The sequence below is a fragment of the Heterocephalus glaber genome, unplaced genomic scaffold (assembly GCF_053883595.1).
Source record: "Heterocephalus glaber isolate CG9 unplaced genomic scaffold, H.glaber_assembly_v1.0 deba00001452, whole genome shotgun sequence".
Classification (NCBI taxonomy): domain Eukaryota; kingdom Metazoa; phylum Chordata; class Mammalia; order Rodentia; family Bathyergidae; genus Heterocephalus; species Heterocephalus glaber.
Genome location: NW_028258302.1, coordinates 22,628,291 through 22,649,220, shown reverse-complemented (window position 1 = coordinate 22,649,220; position 20,930 = coordinate 22,628,291). Strand labels below are relative to the sequence as shown.

Sequence of the window (20,930 nt, the reverse complement as noted above, 5' to 3'; positions counted from 1 at the left end):
TCTCCAGCGTGCCTGCTGAGAGCCAGGCATGGTGCTGGGCTCCTGGGAGACAGTGGTGAACAATTTTGGTTACGTAGCACTCTCCATACCACACAGGCAGGAATTATTATTGCTCCCATTTTACAGGTGGAGAAGCCAAGTCCTGGCCATGCTGGATACTTGCCTGGGGCCATAGACCCGGCAAGCAGAGCAGCTGGCATTTAGAGCTAAGCTGCATTCAGCCGCTGCAGTCTGCACATAGCATTGCCACCCAGTATCTTGGAACTCTGCCCTGAATCTTTCTGGAAAATTTGGATACCATTTTGAAGCAGGGGTCTCTTCCCTTTATTATGGCCACCTAGGGAAGATGTGAAAATTTAACTTGGATCAAATTAGACTCATGTTGTGGGATAACTTTCTATATTCACCATAAAGCTAATAAACTAATAAATTAGACAGAATGAAAATATCATTGGGCAAGACTGTGCACTAAAGCATAGCTGTAATTACTCACACAGCCGGGGCCAATTTCTCATATTTTGCCTTGGCCAAGTTTCCTCAGCTCACCGTGTCCCTAATAAGGCATAACTCACTCTATAAACATTAAATTGACTTATTTATTTTAAATTACAGTGGATCTGAAAACCACCTTGATAAACCTATTCTCATGCATCTGCCTTCCCAAGAGCCCTGCCCAAGGAGGCTTTTTGTTTCTTAAACAAAGAAAATATCTGGTCCATCTCAGTCCTCTGTCCGAAGCCCAGCCTTACAACCCTTTCCTCACACAGTTCCCTGGAGACTCGCATGGGTCATCCTTCACGGATGAAGATGATTCATACCTGATTAACACTAATAATGGTGCAACACTTACTGAGTGCCTATGACTGGCACCAAGGGCTGGGACTCTGCTACAGCCTCCATGGGAATCCACCTAATCCTCATCAGGAGCCCTGAGCCTTACTTTGCAGAAGAGGCAGAAGGGATCATTGAAAGAAGGTGACTTGCCTGAGGCCACCCAGAGACTGAGCTGCAGCATAGCCGGGATCTGGACCTAAAGCTTTGGGCTTCACTGTGCTCTCAGCAGAGTGGCACCAACTTGGCTGTGCCCAGCTGGGATTTCAGGCTGCCTGGAGACACTTCTTAGGCTGTGGCAATGCTCCCAGCTGGGTGGGGAGCTGGACAGGCAGTGTCTGTGCCCAGGGGCATGGACCATGATGGAGATGGTTGTTGGGGACCTGCGAGTCCACGGGTCTCTCTCCAGCCTGGCTCACGGAGGCTGGGAGGGCAAGGAGCTTGGGAAATCCATCAGAGATCATGGTGGGGTGTGAGAGTGGGAGACCCCCACACAAGGGCACTGAATAATGGCTTCCCAGGCATGGCAAGGCGAAGGCCAGACAGTGTGGCCAGAGACCTGTGGCTGGCATGAAAGGGGGCATATGAGGGAATCTTGGCAATGGGGAGCATTTGCCTCAGTCTACCCACATTCTCTTGGGGCATTCCCATGTGGCCCCATGGAGGCCATGCCCCTGCCAGCCAAGTCCTCTCTGCTTCCTGACCTCCACTCCCTTGCCCTTTTCTAGGTAAGCTTCTCCTGACTTTTCAGGACAGCTTGGTCAGGTCCTCTGCTGTCAAGCCTGCCACATCCCAAATGCCTCAGAGAACTCATCACTGTTATTAAACCCAGATTTGGGCAAGTTCCATCGCTGTCTGCAGCTCTAGAAAGTGAGCTGCTTGAAGGCAAGGATAGTGCTAGCCTTGTTCACTGTTATCTCTAGGAATAACTCATGTGCCATTCAGTGGGTTATTGCATGGCTGGCTAGCCAGATGGAGAGATGGAGGGAGAGAAGGAAGGAAGGAAGGAAGGAAGGAAGGAAGGAAGGAAGGAAGGAAGGAAGGGAGGGAGGGAGGGAGGGACTGGGCAAGTGGAGAATGGATGGATGGGTAGGTAGATGGCGAGAAGATGGATAGATGGATGGGAGGGGTGACTGGATAGGCAGATGAACAGATGGATGGATGGATGGATGGATGGATGGATGGATGGGTGGGTGGATGCACTAATGATTTAATATGGTCTTGTGTAGGAGCCTCCAAAACAGTGCTGGCACAGGAGAGTCACCTGGGTTTGTGATATTAGAAACAGAGGCCCCACCCCCATGCTCAGGACATGGATCCCCAATTCCCTCTCAGGCTCACTTTCTGGAAGGCAGAACCCCTGATGGGAAACCAAGAGTGAACCCCAAACCAGAGGGGTGCAGAGGCCACTTGGGGTTGTGGGCCCATGCCAGGATCTGGGCCTGGGCTTTGCCAGGCGTTGAGGCAAAGCAGTGAGGGTAGGGAGCCCTGGAGATGCTGGACCCTGTCAGAGCAGAGCTGTCACCCTGTCCCCTCTTTTCTTGCATGGGTGTAAGCAATACCAAGGTCACAGAGAAGGAGTTTTGGAGTTGAATATCAGGGAATGAATATCTTTCCTGCTGCTGACATGGACAGCCCCCTGAAGCCTTCCAGAGCCCACAGGACTCTGCCCCTCCACACCAACTGCTTGGAGCTCCCCAGGGACCCTCCTATCAGTGCTTCCTGACCTTGAACTCAGGTGAGAGCAGTTCTCCTACTGTCCGGGTGCAGCCTCTGAGCTCTGATCATAGGCAGATCCCCAGTGTGACCCTGGCCTCCACCTCCCAGCTTATCCCTCTCTGGGATGCCAGTTCCTCCCAAATAAGACCCTGATTAGAGCTTGCCTCAGGTTAGTAGTGAAACTGGCACTCTTTTGGTGTGACCTAAGGCAAGTTACTTGACTTCTCTATGCCTCAGTTTCCCCACTGTAAAATGAGGATGGTGATATGGTAATAGTACATGATAATAATGGCAGGGCTGTGAGGGGCTTAAGTGCGCTAAACTGCATGAGGTGCCGGGGCAGTGCCTGACACAATAAGTGCTGTGTGGCATCGCTAATCATTTAACAAATAAGCACCGAGCACCACTAGTGCCAAGTTCTAGGTGCTGAGGTCCAAGCGGGCAAATGGGGCTCCCCTTAAAGGATAGAGCCAACCCTTTGCTTGTTTCATAAGTCTGGAAGACATCACTGTCCACCACTCCCTGTCTATGTGACTTCAGGTGGGTCACATAAAGTCGTGGGGCTTGAGGTTTGCCATGTCCCCAGTGCCCACCCCTCTGGATTTGGGGAGGGTTAGAGATGACACCAGTAGAGTGCGGAAAACCAGTACAATCTCAGGAAGGGTGGTTGTTATAATCCAAGCCAATTTCTCAAGGACCCACCCCTCTACTCCAGGGTCTACAATGAGGGCAAACATTCAATCCTCTCCAGTACTGGTATCTTGCTGCTCCTCACAAGCACCTCATTTACAGAGTAGCAGACACAGCAGACAGGTTAAACCCCTTCCTGTGGTCACAGTGCCCCTAGTGGCAGGGTGGAGAGTTGCCCCAAGTCTGTTGAATGCCACTCTGACACCAGATGGGATCTCTTGACCCAGAGATGGGAGAAAGGAGGCTGGGCCCAGTATTGTGAGCACACACATTCCTACCTAGGCAAAGCTTGGGGAGGGGCAGTGCTTGGGTGAGTTGGGTTTCTCTGAAGGGGATCAACAGTTGGTCAAGACGGTGACCAAGATGCTGCTCCAAGAACAAGGAGGACAGCAGGCATTTATTGATTTGCTGCAATGGGCTAAAGTCTTGTCATTCCCATTGGCTAAGGGCACGGCTGCAAAAATGTTTCTCTTTGTGATGGACTTGGATCACCAGGTGGTCACAGTCGCAGTCAAGTCTCCAAAAGACTGTTGAATTTCATGCATCTGGGGTATCACCCTGTCCCAAATGGCTGGGTTACTCTTTTTTTTTTTTTTTTTTTTTTTGGTACCAGGGATCAAACTTGGGACGTAGCGCTTGCGAAGCAGGCGGTGGAACCACTGAGCTAAATCCCAGGCCCAAAAGTTTTTTTGGGGGGGTACCAGGGATCAAACTCCGGACCTTGCGCTTGAGAGGCAGGTGCCGGAACCACTGAGCTAAATCCCCGGCCAGACTGATCATTTTTTTTTTTTTTTGATACCGAAGATCAAACTCGGGTCCTTGTGCTTGTGCAGCAGGCAGCGAAACCACTGAGCCAAATCCCCAGCCCCCTGGCTGGGTTACTCTTAACCAGTGATACTGCTGTCATAATCTCGCACAAACGTCCTGGCCTTGTGACAGGCTGAAGGGGTCAGGGCTGCCGGGAAAGCCCAGGGTGGGATAGAAGAAGCACATTCCACTCCACCGGCAACTGGCTGAGCTCACCCTGTATTGTATCCTTGGACAAAATCCTCTTAAATCATCAGCCCATCCACATGCAGAGGTGAGCAGAATCTGCCTCAAGGGAGCAGAGGGGACAGATACAACATGGGGTCACAGGTGCCGGTCACCATTCCCCATCTGCAGGCCCAAGGGAAGAGTCTGTATTCTTAGCAAAAGCAGCACCAGGTTCCCAAGGAGTAACCTGGGCAACTGTGAGCATCGCCCACCTGTCAGAGGCTCCTGCAGCTGCAGCTGGTGGGAAATGGAGGATGCACTGCCCAGCCCTGGGACCCTCAAAATGAGTGATCTTGAAACTGACGAAGCACAAGTGAAGCAAGAGGGGTTATTTGGGCTTTTCCCTTGGTAGCAAATGCCTCCTCAGTTCATGTGAGCATTCTGCTTCTGCAGTTAATCAAGGCCTCATGATGGGTCAAAACTGTATCCATGCTGCCCAGGGTAATCGTTCATGGCACGCAGGAGTTACTTTGTTGTCTGAGCTTTTGTCCCACCGCTCTTGGCCACCAAGCCCCTTGCCATGGAGTGACTGCCGGATCCAAGAGAATGAGAGCCAGGACCAAGTCTTGGACACTGGGAATGGTGTGAAAAAGAGGATTCCCAGCACTTAGTGTTGAGTGTTTCTCAGGAGCAGCACCTACCCCCCTTCTCTGGGTACACCCCAATGATTCCACATTCCCAGAGCCCCCTGGTCCTCTTCCCACCCCCTCCCAGTTTCCAGACATGAACCCACGTTCCTATCCAGGCCTCTCCAAAAACAGCAGAGGAGAGCTGAGGGATAGGAATAACGCACCAACACGCATCCCAATGAATGGAGTACCCATGGTGCCAATGCACGTGTCAACTCCAAGCATCACTGTGCCGAGTGCATCCATGTATTACCTCATCTAATCTTCTCAACAACTCACAGGAAAGATACTGTTACTATCTTAATTGTATGAGTGGAAATGGAGACCCAGATTGGAATAGTAGCTTGTTCAGCTGGTATGTATGTGGAGGAGCCAGGTTCAAAGCCAGGCTGCAGCATCCCTGCTCTCAGAACCACTGTCCTTGTACCCACAGTGCTCATGCACCTGTAATAGTGGAGCCTGGGGAATCCACAGGAGAGAGAACTCGGGGAGGAAGCGCCTCGACTCTCCCCAGCTTTTCCCCAATGGCACTGTGGGCCATGCCACACCCAGGTGTTGACATTTTCCTGGGCCAGGGAAACTGGTGAATGGCATTGCTGAGGGAAGCAAGGGGAGCCCTGTCCCCTTCGGGAGCTCACAGGCAGGCAGGTGGACACTTGCTCCCTTCCTTGTCACCTCCCCACACCGCCCAGAAACACACCTCCTTGCGTTGGCAACTAGCAGCAGGGACAGATGGCAGCAACTTGGGTTGACAGTGACGTGTCCGTCTCAACACTCCAGGCTGCCAAGCTGCTGCTCACTTCTCGGGCCTCGTCTCTGCTAATGTGTGTGTGTGCGTGTGCGTGTGTGTTTGCTCAAACAGGACCCTTTCTGTTTGGGCCTTGGTGAGAGTCCAGGAGGCTGGAGTGAGACTTGTGCACACAGGTGGCTGTGGCTGCCACTCCAGCTATTCCAGGGCGCGATCACCTCTGAGCACCAGCTGTGCTGCTCACCTCCTCTTGGTCTCTGCCAACAGCCCCTCCCCTCAGGCCTCACACACACACCACACACACAGGCCTGTCAGTTGGCCCTACTTGACCTGCATTGACTTTTTTTCATTAAAGCAATGTTTAATTAAATCAATGACACACTTGAAAATCAAAAGGGTTCCCATGCAGATCTATGTTGCTGACTTTTAAAAATTGATGATGTGGCTTATTTTAACTGGTTATTCCCAAATTATAGTTCTCAACCCCCATAATGGGAGTGACCAAATTAAATCAAAGAAAGACCTCATCATCCCCTGCACAGTCTCCTGTCTGAAACATATGAATTACAATAGTTTGGGCTATCTGCAACAGAACCCCAAAATAAGTATGGCTTAAATTAGATGACAGTTGATTCTTTTTTCCCTAATGCCCCAGATACTCTGTGGAAAGCATTCAGGATGCTAGCAGTATCGGGGACTCAGGCATATCTCTCTAGATCTTCAACTGTGAATTCTCCATTCCCAAATTCTCCTCAAAGTTTATGATGGCTGTTTCAGCTTCAGCCATTATCTTTATGCTCTAGTCAGTAGGAAGGGGAAAGGAAAGACCCTTTAGGAAGTTGCTGCCTATTGGCCAGAACTTAGTCACATGGCCACCCCTGCTGCAAGGGTGGCTGGGAAACAGAGTCTATTTCAGGAGCCGTGGGTCTAGCTAACTATCATAGTAACTACAATTTGAGTAGCCCTTATTCTAAGTGCTTGGGACCAGAACTGTTTAAGAATTTAGATCTTTTTCACATTTTGGAATATTCACGTATACGTAATGAGATACCTTGGGGATGGGACCTAGGCATAAACATGAAATTCATTTATGTTTCACATAATTTTGTACACGTAGTCTGAAGGTAACTTTATATAATGTTTTTCATAGTTTTGTGCATGAAACAAAGTTTCCAGGTAGAGAATTTCCATTTGTGATATTGTGTCATGGCTCAGAGGCATTTCAGATTTTGGAGCCTTTCAGATCCCAGGTTTTTGGAGTAGGGAAGCTCAACCTGGATTACTATAAAAAGAAGAGCCACTGAGTCACTTCACTTCCTCCCCCAGACCTAAGCCCATGACATGAGACTTCCTCTTTGACATTGCCTCTGAGCTTCTGCTACTTTATCAGTGATTTATATACTGTTGTTCATCTCACAAGGTTGTTCCAAGGAATTCACAAGGACATGATGTCATAAATGTGCCTAGAAAAGTGTGTGGCACTTCATAAAAGCTCAGCAATCATCACTGTCACTGTCATCTTCCCTTACATATCACTTGGCTTCCTCCCTCCCCGTCTTCAGTTCTTTGCTTGGGTGAAGCCTCCCTTGACTGAAGCACAATTTGAAATTTAAACCCCACCCCACCCTCAACTTTCTGTAGCCCTGTCTGGTCTTTGTTTTTGTTAATGTGCATATAATCACTGACATGCCATATTTTTAAAGCTTATGGTCTGTCTCCGTCCACTAGAAAGTGGGCTTCATAAAGATAGTGTTTTTCATCTACTGTTGATAGCTGTAACCTCCAAGACCTAAAATGGGTCCCGGCACACAGTAGGCACTCAGTAAAATTATGAAAAAGGAAGGAATGACCAGACATTCCTTCCCTTCTACGTGTGAGAGGCAGAGCAGGAAGCAAGACAGCTCCGTTTCCACACCCCCGTGGCATGAAGCCCAGAGCCAAACACACTAAGATAAATATCTATTACCTTGGATGGGTGCTCGGCGCCAGCAGGCGTCCAGGCATTTTAATTTTGCTTTGACAAAGAGGCTGATGGGAGAAGCACCTGGCCCTTCTGCCCCCCACCTTCCTGTAGCCCCGGGTGGCCCGGCCTGCCCTTCCCCCTGTCAGCCCCACGTAGCTCAGGCCTGTAAAACATAATTGGCCTGCCCTACTTTTTAAGAGAACTCAGATTGAAGGATTGGGTTTTTGGTGGGCTGACCTGTTTAAGAGCTTTAAGAGGGAGCTGGGAGTTTCAATTTCCCACTGCCAAAGCGAGGCTGTTTTTAGCTCGGCTTTGATGAAGCAGCAGGGATCGGGTTCGGCCCCAGGTCACCCATCAGTTGACCCGGTTGACAGAGGCCCCCTGCAAGGCCCCAGGCCCAGCTGCAGGTTGGCCGGAAGGTTACAATTTGCTTTACCAATAGAGTAATTGGTTCTGCGTTGAAGATGCCCCTGGGCCATCCCAAAGAAGAGAGAGAGGGAATCTCCAGCCACTCCAGAGGTTTTATTCTCTGCCTCGACTCCCTGAGCCACACAGACCTGAGTTCCTCCCCCAGCTATTAGCTGTGTGACCTTGTACAAATTGCTTGGCCTCCCTGAGCCTCAGTTTCCTAATCTGTTAAAAGTGATTCATCTGTCTGATCTCGCTGGGTGGTCACAGGTACTAAGTGATGGGATACTGGTTGACTTCTATGTCCACTCTAGACCTGAGGGTATTTACCCTGGACTTTCCCCCCCGCAGGAAGCCAGGCTGGTTGGCAGCCACACCAGTGGGCCAGGCCAGTTCAGCTCCCCACACATGTGGCTTCTCAGAATCGCAGTGCTCAGGCACGCTGGCTGCCTGCTTGTCCTACTTGGGCTCCAGAACCAGCTCTGTGAGCTCTTTTCTGATCCTTTTGTCCAACAGTGATTGAGCAGTTGGGCCTCTGGGTGCTTTGGTCCCATATCAGAGGGATTCTGGAGATGGATTCCGCTGGACTTTACTTGGCCTTAGACCTGATGGCTCAGGAACCCCAGAAATTCACTTTGCACAGTTCTGGGCACCAAAACTCCAAGATCTCAGTGGTTTCTCACCAGGAGCTGTCTTCCTCCTCTGGGAGCCAGGTAGCAGCTGCACTCTCTGTGGTAGATGAGACCGGGCTGCTGTCTGGAGCCATTTTTTTAAGGGCAGGAATCGAACCTGGATCACCCCTCCCCAGTCTCCTCCTCCTGATGCCATTGCATTGGTGATTAAGTTTCTACATCTGAATTTGGGGCCGACCAAACATACAGATGCAGCAGGCCTCTCCTCAGGGCCCCAGGGCCAGGGCTCAGCCCAGCTTTGACATCCTCAGGCTGAGTAACCTGAGTCAGTAGCCACAGACAACATCCCCGAGCCTCAGTTTCCTCACTGTGAAACTGCGATGTCGGGGAAAATCAACATCTACTTCACAAGGTTGTTGTGAGGATTAAGTGAGTTTTACAGACAGAGAAACTGAGGCATTGGCATTAAATAACTTGTCCCAGATCATGCAACACTAGCATGTTCAAACTGGGAACCCCTGGCTCACAGAAAGTTCCAGAGAAGCATCAGCTACTATTGTTGTCTCTACCATTACTGCTATGGTGGGGGCTTTGGGGAGGGGCGAATGATTGGTTCCCAAAGTGCCTTGTTCAGGTTCTGCTCACAGTGGGTGCTCTGTGATCCCCGACTGTACCCGGAGGGGTAAGGCATGCTTTGCCCCTAGAATCTCAAGGGCATGTGACCTAATTCTGACCTTGCACACAGTGTTCACGAAACAGGGTCAGACTGGAGGAAGGATGTGGAACTGGGGGTGCAGATTCGCCTCTCTTGCTGAGGACAAACCTGAGTCCAAGCCAACAGGCTCAGGCCTTCCTCATGCCAGAGCTCACCTGCCACCCAGTAGAAGAGCACACAGGAGACCAGAAGAGGGCAGCCACGTGCCCCCAGCCTGCTTTGCTCACTGCCTTGTTAGTCTGATTTTCTTGGCCAACTGCCTGGTTTCCATACCCCCGATGCCCTGTATCTTTTTCTCTTGAGCTCATGCCCCACACCTGGTGCTTGGCTGCAGGGCCTAGGATGGCATCGGGTAAAGATGAGGGAGAAGGAACCCCCACCAGGCACTGGCCCCTCCCGCCCTTGCCACCCCAGCCCAGAGCCTGGGTTGAGCGTCCTGGCTGGTCAGGGGCTAAATGAATCAATCAGGACCTGGAGGAGGAAGTGGTTCCCATGGCAGCAGCAAGAGGCTGAGCAAGAGAGGCCTGGAGAGGAGGGAGCAGAGAGCAAGAGGGGTCAGAATGAGAGAGATGGGACTGGAGGGGAGGTAGGGGCAGAAAGTCAGGGGTGGGGCCAATAGGAGAGAGGTAGAGGACAGGGCATTGATTGGGCCCTGAGGTGTTTTCGTTTTTTGTTTTTTGTTTTGCAGTACTGGAATTGAACTCAGAATCTTCACACTGAGCTATTATCTCCAGCTTTTTAAAAAAAAAAAAAAAAATATATATATATATATATATTTGAGACAGGGTCTTGCTAAGTGGCTAAGTTACACAGGCTGGGCTCAAACTTTCAATCCTCCTGCCTCAGCCTTCAGCCTCCAAGGGCGCTGGGATTGCAGTTGCTCCCCATGCTCTCCTTACTCTCCCTCTTGGCCCTTCCTGCCCTGTTTAGCTGCTACTCAAAGCCTCGGGCCCAGCCAGGCTCAGTGGTGCACACAAGGAACACAGTGAGTATGTTCAGTGCTGGGGGCTGGGACTCACAGGACTGACTGGGTTTGCCAGGGGCTCTGGCCTCTGCCCTGCCCGCCGCACCCACACCCCAGCCACCCCTGGTGCAGCTCAGTGCTGCCAGGTAAGCCCAGCCCTGACCTGCTCCCCAGCCAGTGGGTAAAGGAATCCAGGACCTGTCACCCCAAGATACAGCACCCTGGAGATGGGCAGAGGCTGTTCTCTGGCATCCCCTACCTGCCTAAGCAAGGACTATCTCCCATGCAGACAGACTGTGCCAAGCTATCAGCTGTCTCCAGGGCCCCCTCAGCTGGCAAAAGAATCAAGTACAAAGGACAGTGTGGTGGGCCCATTCAATTCCCCTAAAATCAGTTGTTACCCTCAGAATTGCCTGCATTCCCCAGCCTCCCCTGTGAAAGGGGGCATACGGGCACCTGAGCCCCTTACACAACAGTAAATTATTTCCCTCTCCCCCCTTTCCTCCCTTCTTCGTTTGTCTTTGAGATGGGGTCTCCCTAAGTTGCCCAGTCTGGCCTTGAACTTACAGTCCGTCTGCCTCAGCTCCACACATTAGAAATTCCTCTCCTGTTAATCTGCCCGTTGCCAGTTTATTTCCGCAAACCCACAGCGGGGGAGGGAAAGGCTGTCCTTTACTTCTACAGGGGAGTGGGGGAATACGGCAAGGATCCCCGCTGTGGCTCCAGCCCATGGAGCAGTTCCAACAGGACTGTTTCCTATTTGGCTGAGGGAGTTGGGCTCAAATGCTCGAGCTTTGTGTGGTGAAAGGCACAGCAGATGTTTCTGTCTCAGAGACCCCCTACTCATGGAGACTTCAGCTCACAGGACATAGCCGCAGCGTCCTGAGCACCTACTATGCACCTCCCTCTGCGCTGGGCTCTGTCACACTGTCAACAGGTCACCTGCATCCACCCATTTCCCTGAGGAGTCACCTGCCCAGGTGGTCGGAGTTTGCCACTAAGCATGCTCGGGCCTTGGGGCAGGCCGTTCCCCTCTGTTTAGTATCTCGCCTGTTAGATGCCAGGTACCCGACTGTCCTGAGTGGTCTGGGACTGGAGTCTTCCTGGGATATGGGACTTTCAGTGCTAAGACTGGGAGAGTCCTGAACTCTTGGACCACACTGAGGGGCTGATGTTAAAAAGACAAAGCTCCTCTGTGGACAGCCTGCACCCTAGGACAGTCTCTTTTGCTGAAGGGACAGTCTTGACCATCTGCTTCTCTGCGTGCTGCTGTCCCCCAGTGCCACGCCCCCTGGGTGTCCCTGGGAAAGGTTTATTGGGGTGGGGGGATCAGGGCCTGGGCAAAAGGAGGTGAGGAGATCGAGTCTGGATTTCAGATTTTCTGTGCCTGTGCACTCAAAGGCGGAGCTTCCCTCTTTTCAGGGCTGTGTGGGCACCACTGTGGAGGTGACACAGATCTTACCTCTGTGGGTGGCTCTAGTCCTGTCCATACCAAGACAGGATACCTTGTCCTTGGCCTATTGTGGAGTCTGAGTCCACCTCTCGGGCTGGACTTCGGTGCATACTCCCCTCCAGGGGCCAGGCATCCCCACAGAGGCCTCAGTGCTCTCAAAGATAAAGGACGACTGGATGTAACGGTGCGTGCTAGTAATCCAAGCACTCTGGGAGGCTGAAGTAGGAGGATTCCAAGTCTGAGCTTAGCCTGGGCAACTTAGTAACTTAGTAAGACTCTGTCCCCAAATAAAAAATACATGAAATGGATTGGTTTGTAGTTCAGTGTGAAGGCTCTGGGTTCAATCCCCAGTACTAGGGTGAAAAAACTGGAGGACAAGGGTATGCAGGTCTAGGGTGAGTCCAGGAAGCATAGTGGTGATGCTTGTCTTCGGCCAATTTTGTGGCAGCCTCTGGTGGCTCAAAAGCCCCACCCAGAGCTGTGAAATCTGTCCTCAAGCCATCTCTGCTGCTTAGTCCCCTAAGGTATTTGGCTTTGATGGAGTCAATGGAAGGAGACACTAGCAGGTCTGGTGGGGCAAGACAAGGTCCAGTAGATGGCTGGACCCCAGGGGGAGGATGGAGGACTGAGGGCAGAGACTTAGAGGGGTCCCCTGGCCAACATGTGCCCAAGCTTCCCCAGGAAGTTGTTAGAGACCCTCAGGCTCCGCCCCAGTCTTGCCAGGTGGTCCAATGAGTCCGGCACACATTTGAGGTTGTGCTCTACAGCCAGCACCCTCTTGGGGTGTCCTGTAGAGGATCCATCCCAAGACAAGTCCAAGGTAGCCCCCTTTTGTCTGTCTTCACCTGCCTTCCCAGGCTGCCACCATGAGGACAGCCAGGGACAGGGAGCCACCATCAGGGCTGGCCGAGCAGGTGTAAGCCTGGGTCACTGGACCAAACAGGCAGACTTGAACTGATCCCGGCTCCCAGCCAGGCTCTGCAAAACACATGAGTGCAAGAAGAGGGGGAGAAGGAGTAGGGCAGGGACCTCACCCCAGCCTTCCCTTTCCAAGAGTCTTCTTAGCAAGCATCCCAACAGCACCCAGGGCTGCCAGAGATTTTATGGCCATTTTCATTAGCTCTGCATCATGGCTCTGCTGAGTTGGAACACGCATTCTGCAAATGCCCCGGCCCCAAAGGGCATGACCTTGAACTTGGGAGGGAGCCGGTGTTTGAGGGAGGGAGAAATAAGGCCAGCTGTATAGGAAAGGAGCAGCCAATCTGGGTAGCAGGGTGGATGTGAAACAGTGGAACTTCATGACTTCACACTTGGGACCCTTCCAGCCGGGAGGAGGCACAGCGGAGCCTGGCAGTGCTGGGCTAATACAATTGCAGGAGGCGTGTTTAACCTACTTGCAGGGAAGAACGCTTCCCGGGCCCTCAGAAGCTCTGTTTCCGTGCAAACAATGGGTAGACAAATGAAAAGCCTCTCTCATCTCTTCATTAAAGCAGAGCCTCAAAGGACCCAGCGCTACCTGAATCTTCTCTGTGAGCCCAGAATGAGGTACTGTGTATATAAATGAAGACGCTTGAATTACAAAATGCTTTTTAAATAGGGCAGATTATACAAGTTTGGTCCTGAAGAGCCTCCTCATTCAGTTGCTGGATTTTGGCAAGAGATGCAAGGCCACACACCATTTCCTCCCTCCATCTGTCCCTTCCCTCCTCCTTTCTGGGCCCTGGCCAGACCACAGTTTGCAGACAGACTGTTCAGGCTTGGTGCTGCAGTGAATGGAAGCCACAGGAAGGTTTTAAATTGGGAGAGGAGAGGCTGGTCAGGATGGATGGATCCTCATGGTCATGAGGTCACTCGGAGTGGGCAGGGGAGAGGGTGGACTGGAGGTAGCTTGAGCAGGGAAAAGGAGGCAAGAATGGAAATAAAAATGAAAGAGGATGGAGGGATGGACACCGCCAGAGCCCGCTGGTCCCAACATCTCCCCTATCTGAGGGAAGAGTAGAGGAAAAGGGGGTGGGAGCACCCCACTCAAATGTCACGAGTGCTTCTCGCATCATGAAATCTTCAGCTCCACCTGACTCCCAAGCCTTCTTTGGTTTGGATATGTGGTGCCTGTGTCTATTGCTTGCTAGGTTCCACCACTGAGCCCATTCCAGCCCTGAGCCTCTGCACTGCTCTGAACACCAGCTCCAGGCCCTCAGGTGATCACTTTGGGAGTCAGCTGGGCTGTGTCTTCCTGAGCTGCACAGACCCCCATCCAGGCCTCTGCTCCATGTTTATCTGAGGGAAGGGAAAGCAGGTGTCCAGAGGCTGGCACTCCGGGGAGATGGGGGAGGCCCTCAGAGGGAATCGCAGGACCCCAGTCCTCTTCACTTCATGGCTGCTGTGAGATGAGCCACTTTGCTTTGCCAAGTGCAACCCCCCACAATGTACTGCCACCAGCCCAAAAGTAATAGAGCCAGCAGGCCATCAGCTAAAATGTCTGAAACTGTGAGCCAAAATAAACCTTTCTTCTTTTTAAGGTCATTGGCTCAGATATTTCATTACAATAACAGAAAGTTAACCTGGAAACCAAGCAAGAAATTGCGCACACTCTGTGGTGCAATTTATATAACGTCCTAGGTAACATGCTCCAGAGTGCCAGGAAGCAGGTCAGGCAGTGGCTGCCTGGGGATAAGGTTCGTGGATTACGAAAAGGCAGGAGGAACTCAGATGCAATGCATGTGTTCATTATCTTGATTCTGGCAATGGTTTTGCCATGTTAAAACTCATCAGATGTGCAAACTTTAATATGTCCAGTTTATTGTTTGTCAATTTAATGAAGCGAATAGCAATATTTAAAATTAAACAAACAAAAAGTCAATTACCCCAGGAGACGCTGAGCATCAGGCCAAGATAACTTAACATGCTGTGAAACCCCAAGGCCCAGCAAGATGAGATTGACATTTGTTATGATGACCTTGATCCCAAGCAGGTTAATGCACGTCCTCCCTCCTCCCTCTCAGGAGGAGAGAGGTGCATACACAGACTTCCTGGAAAAGACGACTTCATAATCTGGCCATGCAAACATTGTTTTATCTGTCTTGCTGCTCATTATGTAGTTAACATTGAAGACAGTCCGTGGTATGTGGTAGGTGCTCACTAATTTGTTTTAAAATTTTAATGAATTAACAGTGTAGAAGGAAGAATATGACAACCGCCTACAGCACACTAGGCTGGGTTCTAAATGCATTTGCACATTCATCAATTCAGACTTGGGTTTTTGGCAAAAGTCAAATATTGAATCTCCTGATTCCCCCGAAGTATGGGAAAAGTAAGTGAAAGAACCTTTCCCTGTTTCCTCTAGCCCCACTCCTCTGCCAAGTCCACTATCTCGATTCTGGAAGAATCTAGGACTCTTCCCAGTGGAAAGACAGAGCAAAGAAGCAAAGGGCGATCAGAAGCTGTAAAATCTTGCCAAGTATGGAGAATGTGGACCTGACCAGCTCAGCAAACCCCAGGCACCAGAATTAAGGGGCCCTCCCAAAGCTTGGAGAAGGGAATTTAGGGAAATAAGAGGCCATGCTGTTCCTCCCAGCAGGGAGGAAGGAAGCATATGGCTCTCCTTACCTGGAGAGGTAGTGAGGCTCAGAATAGAAATAGTCAGGCAAGGCAGAGGCAGCTGCAAAGAGATACCTGCAGCTCATACTGATTTGCTGGTGAAGAAAGAGCTGGGGCAGTGTGGGGAGGGGTGGAGCATGATCCCTTGGGCTTGGGTTCAAATCCAGGCCCTACCTGCTTACTCTGTGATCTCGGTCCTGTTACTGTGTCTCTCTGTGCCCGTTTCTTCATCTACACAAAGGGGAAAGTAATATCTCTATTGTTATACAGTAAGAATCCTAGTGTGTCTTAGACAGTGCCCTAGTGTAGCAGCAGCAAGGATTCAGTGAAATCCCAGGCATGCTCAGTACGATGCCTCCCACTATAAATCTCCATAGATATTAGCCATCCCTCCCTGTGACTGTAATCCCACTGGGCAGGAGTTAAACATTCATTGAACAGATGAAGAAATTGAAGCTAAGAGAAACCAGAAGACCTCGTCTCACACCACAGACTCCTCAGGTGCAGAGACAAGGCCAGAGCCCCAGCCCCTCACTGCTGGACCTGGCAGTTTCTGCTGGCTTCCTTCTTTCCGTGGATGCTCTGGGAACCTACCCCAGGCCAGGCTTGCCTTCCAGAGCTACCAGCCTGGGAAGACAGGTAAGATCCACTGTGTTCTGCCATGCAATAGCAGGCAGGTGCTCCATGCTAGCTGACAGATGCAGCCAGGCAGGCAGAGGTGAGCTCTCCCAAGGTAGAGCCTGTGGAGCTCTAGGCATCTAGGGATTCTGCACTATTGGATACTCCCTCTGCACTGGCTTCTAGCTAAACCTTTGAATTATCCCTTCTCTAGTTCCGGGGATTTAGGTCAGTGGTTCTGGTGCCTGCCTTGCAAGAGCAAGGTCCCAAGTTCGATCCCCGGAACGAAAAAAAAAAAGAATGAATTATCCCTTCTCTTCTTGCCAACAGTCCCATGAGTTAGGTGTTACAGGTGGGGAAACAGGCTTACAGAGGTCACGTGATTTTTTCCCCAGAGTCACAAAGCAGGGCTAGGCCTGAGCTGGGGCTCATATGTTGATCAGACAGCCTTCAAATTCGTGCTTTTAACCACTATGCTAAACTACCAGGCTTAGAAAGATGGCTAGAAGCTTGACATGCTGACAGAAAAAAAAAAAAAAATGAAAAGCATCCCAAGCAAAGCACAGGCAAGGCCGGAAGTAATCTGTCCCTCTGCAGCCACCCCAGCCCTGCCCCACCTCAAGGCTCGGCCTGGACACCATGCCCACCAAGTCTAAATACTTGTGCAGGATGGGGATGGCCCTGCATCCTAGTCCAGGCCCTGCCAAAGCCATGGTGAGCAGCCCTTGCCTGGCTTTCCAAGCAGAGACACACACGCAGGCAGGGACAGCCCACAGGGCTCGCTCTTCCTGTGCCCAGCTTTTCAAAAGCACAATTACTCGCCCTTCAGAGATGCTGTCAGTGTGGGTAAACTCCAGCCGCTAAACCGCATTACACTGATCTCTGCAGAAACCTTTGCAGATATTAATAGTTTATTGATCTCGGCCCATTGCTGATGAGAGGGAGCTTTCCCCCGCCCTCTCGGTCCCTGCTGCCTGTGGAAGGAAGGCCTTCTATCCAGCATGCAGATCGATGCCACTGGCTTCTGGGGAAAGGAGTCTCTGGGCCACTTAATCCACTTTAGCAGGACAAGAGTGCAGGGGAAAGCTCAGGTTTTGATGAGGCACCGAGAAGAGGCGTATTGGTCGGAATCAAAGCTGGGACCTGGCAGCTGTTGGATCCAACATGAGAACCAGAGTCTGCCTTGGAGTGGGGAGGGGGACGGGGCTGCGCCTGGACTCGTAAGATGGTGGCGGTGGGCAGGGCGGGCCCGGGTGTACAGGGTTCTCTATGATCCTGGCTACTTTTCTGTAATTCTGAGTTCCAAAATAAAATCACACAGGAACCTGGCACTATGAGGGGTGCATGGAGGGCATTGTGGCCAGGAGAAGGTCAGAAGCTGGAGCCAGAGGTGGGGAGGGAGCCAGGGCTGGGCCAGTGTATGGGGATCCTTGGCTTTGTCACAACCTCAACTGCAGAGAGGCTTTGGAAGGGATTTAGGTCCAAGAACCACTGCTCTCACCTGCATTTGAAAAGACCCAGATTGTACCTGAGAGCTGCTCACGAGGGAGACTGGCAGGTGAGAAAGTCCAGCAAACCCTGGGCCTCAACACGGTGAGACAGAGGGGCAGGGGAGACGGGGACCTGAAACGCCTGGGGCTTGGTCACTGACGGTTTGGGGAGGTGGACAGGGTAGGTGTCAAGGATGATGGCAAGTGTGTGACAGGTTAATGGCCAAGAGTGGGCCACTCACGTGCTGGGGAGCCTGGGGTACAGGGGAGCGAGGGACATGTTGTGCGGTAGAAATAGTCCCAGGTGGGCTGCTGTCTTCTGCCTAAGCCACTAATCCACGTATCCCCTGAGCCGTCTTCTACAACATCTGTGTGGTGCCCCCATTTGTGTTACCAAGCAAATTGCTTATTTTACTGTCACCTGAGCATGTCATCAGCGTAGCAGTTCCTAAGCATGTCACCTGCGACACTCTCACATAAACACATCTGGTTATATCACCTATGTGATGGTTACCTGCATGGGTCCACCTGTGTATCAACTGTGTCATTATTCTCTTATGACATCACTGGGGAGCTGCCGGCTACACAGGTCCCCTGAGGCTGTTTCTTCACATGCTCCCTGTCCTGGTCTCCTACGGAAGTTACTTAAGCAGGTTGCCTCTCTAACAGACACCTGTGAGTGTCACCTAAACATGTCACTCTAGGTGACTGTCACATGGTAACGGTGCCCAAGCAAGAAGACTATGTCCTCAGTCTGGCTCAGTTGCAAACATAGAAAATTGTTCCTGAGGGGAGACAGGTCCCCTGCTGTTCCCACTGTCACCGTGCTTTCTTCTGGGAGGACAAGCAGAGGAGGTGGGAGAGTCTTCTCCTGAAGATTCCCCTGACAAACAGGACGCTTCTTTCTTCAATAACAGCGGGGAGACCAGATGTCAACCTCTGTGTGTTCTATGCAAATGAGGGTGTTGTTTATACTAATCTGTGCTGGGCGGTGCAGAGGGGAGGGGTGCCCAGGACTGGCTCAGCTCCATGTGACAGCAGCAATGGGGGTTGGCGAGGCTAGGGACACAGTGAGTCACAAGGAAAAGGAGATGGGAGGCAGGGATGGGGTGGGGGAGGCCGAGATTGCATAGATCAGCAGAAGTAGATGAAAGAGAAAGAGAAGCTCAGCCGAGTGTGGCTTTCTGCTGTCACTGGAGAAGCTCTAAGACCCACAAGACTCACAGCACTCTAAGTTGGAACTAGCACAGGCTGGAACTCGTGGGGGGTCACCCACCTGTCCTCCATGCAGCTCTGACATGGCTTCTACAGTTCAGCAGATCCCACTGGCCTGGAACTCCCTGTCCCCACAGGATGCCATAGGACACCAGACACACGGAGGCCCTCTGTCCATTTGGGCACAATGCTCCTGCTCACATTCTTGGGATGCATTGCAGCCAATCTTCATTGCAGTCCTATGGAGCATCACCTTTTATTTATTTATTTTTTTAATGCAGTACTGAGGACTGAACCCAGAGCATTTATCCCCTGCTGATTTAAAAAAAAATTTTGCATTTTGTTTTTTCATATTGAGATAGGATCTGGTTAAGTCACCTCCAGTTTTAAGATAATGGAAATAGAGGAAGCCAGAGGGAACATGACTTCCCTGAAGTTCATGGATGCAAATACAGGAGCAGAATTTGAACATGATTCCTCTCTTGGGCACCACATTAAAGCTTTTAAGACTTTTCTTTCAGTAGAGGAGTCAGGATAGAGCCACTCTGTTTGCCCTTTTCATGGGGCAAGAGAACAACATACTGACTCACTTTAGCATGATCTGACCATGGAAAGATCTAGAATGGGGGTCATCATACTACAGGGTGTAGCCAAACACAGCCCTTTGCCTAGGTTCCCCCAATCTGTGAACTGAGGATGTTTTTAACATGTTTAAATGGTTGGGGGGAAAAAAGAAAACCAGACTATTTCATGGTGCATGAGAATTATCTGAGCTTCAAATTGCAATGATTGTCAAAAAAGATTGATTAGAACCCAGCACACCGGCTCCTGAGCTCATGGTCTGGGGCTGTCTTTGTGCCATGGAACAGGGTTGAGCAGTTCCCACACAGACTGCGAAGGCAGCAGAGCCTAAACTACTTGCTCTATGGCCTTGTAGAGGAAGAGTCACAGGGCTACAGCACAGTGACTGGCCTCCCTCACTCCTTGTTCTTGGGATGAGGAGTCCCCCTGAAGAGAGTTCTGTTGTCCTCTTTTGCAATGTCCCCAGGGGATGTGGAGACAGAAAGTCAAATTGTATCATCTTAGTTCTTATCAGGTGTCTGGACCAGGGGCATAACACCCCCTCTTGTGCCTCAGTTTCCCTGTTTATGAAGTGGGAGTACTGATCTGTGCGTGGACCGAGGTCATGGGGGATGAGTGAGGCCACACCCACTGTGAGCCTGTGCTGTGTGCTGGCTGTGCGCTGAGTGCAACATTTCTTCCCTCTTCCTCACACCCCACGTGTGGTGCATTATCAACCCAACAGCTGAGTGACTGCCCCAGGGCCCCTGGGCATAGACTTGGCTCCGTGGAAACATACAATGCACCTCCACCCTTGGCAGCATGGAGCATGGGGTCTGTATACAGTCGGTGCTCCATGGGTGTCGCTTCTCCTCCCAGGCCAGTGCAGGGGTGGCGGGTGTCATAGTCTTGCACGGAGGCTACAAGAGTGGGCGTTAGGTTGGTTTCCCAGAGCACTGCCCCTCCAGCCTCACTATGCTGGGACTCACCTTGTCCTCTGCCTCCCCTCAGGCTGCCCGAGGTCCGGATCTCAGACAATGGTCCCTACGAGTGTCACGTGGGCATCTACGACCGCGCCACCAGGGAGAAGGTGGTCCTGGCCTCAGGGAACATCTTCCTCAATGTCATGGGTGAGTACAGATCAATGCCCCAGTGTCACGGGAAGGAAGGGTGTGTGTGTGTGTGTACATGTGAGCGTGCACAGAGCATGTGAAGAACACCCATCCTGGGGGACTATTGTACTGGTAACGGACCCTCTTCCTTCTTCTGCCCTTGCCCTGGAGTGGCACAAGGCCAGGCCAGGCCAGGCCAAGTGTGGCTGGCTGTGAGACCCGGCCCAAGATGATCTCCTCTATGTGACCTTCCTCCTGCCCTCGCTGGGCCCTGAGCTGGGAGAGACGCCGAGCTGACCTCATCCCCAGTCCTCACATGCCTGGCAATTGTGGGGCTCTGACCCAGAATGCATGAGTGACTGAGGAAGGATGACAGGCCCCAGGGAAGCAGGCAGGCTCTGGGCCTCAGTTTCCATTTCTGTAAGGTGGGTAAGAGACACGGGCCTCTTGGGTCACCACGGACCACCCAGATCTAGGCTCAGTGGCCTGACAAGGACTCAAGGAAGGACACAGGCTGTGCCTGCCACTGAAGCCACAGTTTCTCTCCTGG

At 51.6% G+C, this 20,930-nt stretch overlaps 1 protein-coding gene across 9 annotated transcripts in view; it reads left to right on the top strand.

Annotated features, from left to right (window-relative positions):
- Igsf21 (immunoglobin superfamily member 21) overlaps nucleotides 1-20,930 on the top strand; it is a 220,645-nt gene that overhangs the window by 168,384 nt on the left and 31,331 nt on the right. For 8 of the 9 annotated variants that reach the window (XM_087215698.1, XM_087215696.1, XM_087215693.1 and 5 more), the window contains one exon: nucleotides 20,280-20,398. In XM_087215698.1, coding sequence (XP_087071824.1) covers nucleotides 20,280-20,398 — 119 coding nt within the window. Of the gene's footprint in view, nucleotides 1-13,194; nucleotides 13,333-15,130; nucleotides 16,024-20,279; nucleotides 20,399-20,930 lie in introns of those variants that run through there. The other variant, XM_087215695.1, reaches the window with a different exon arrangement.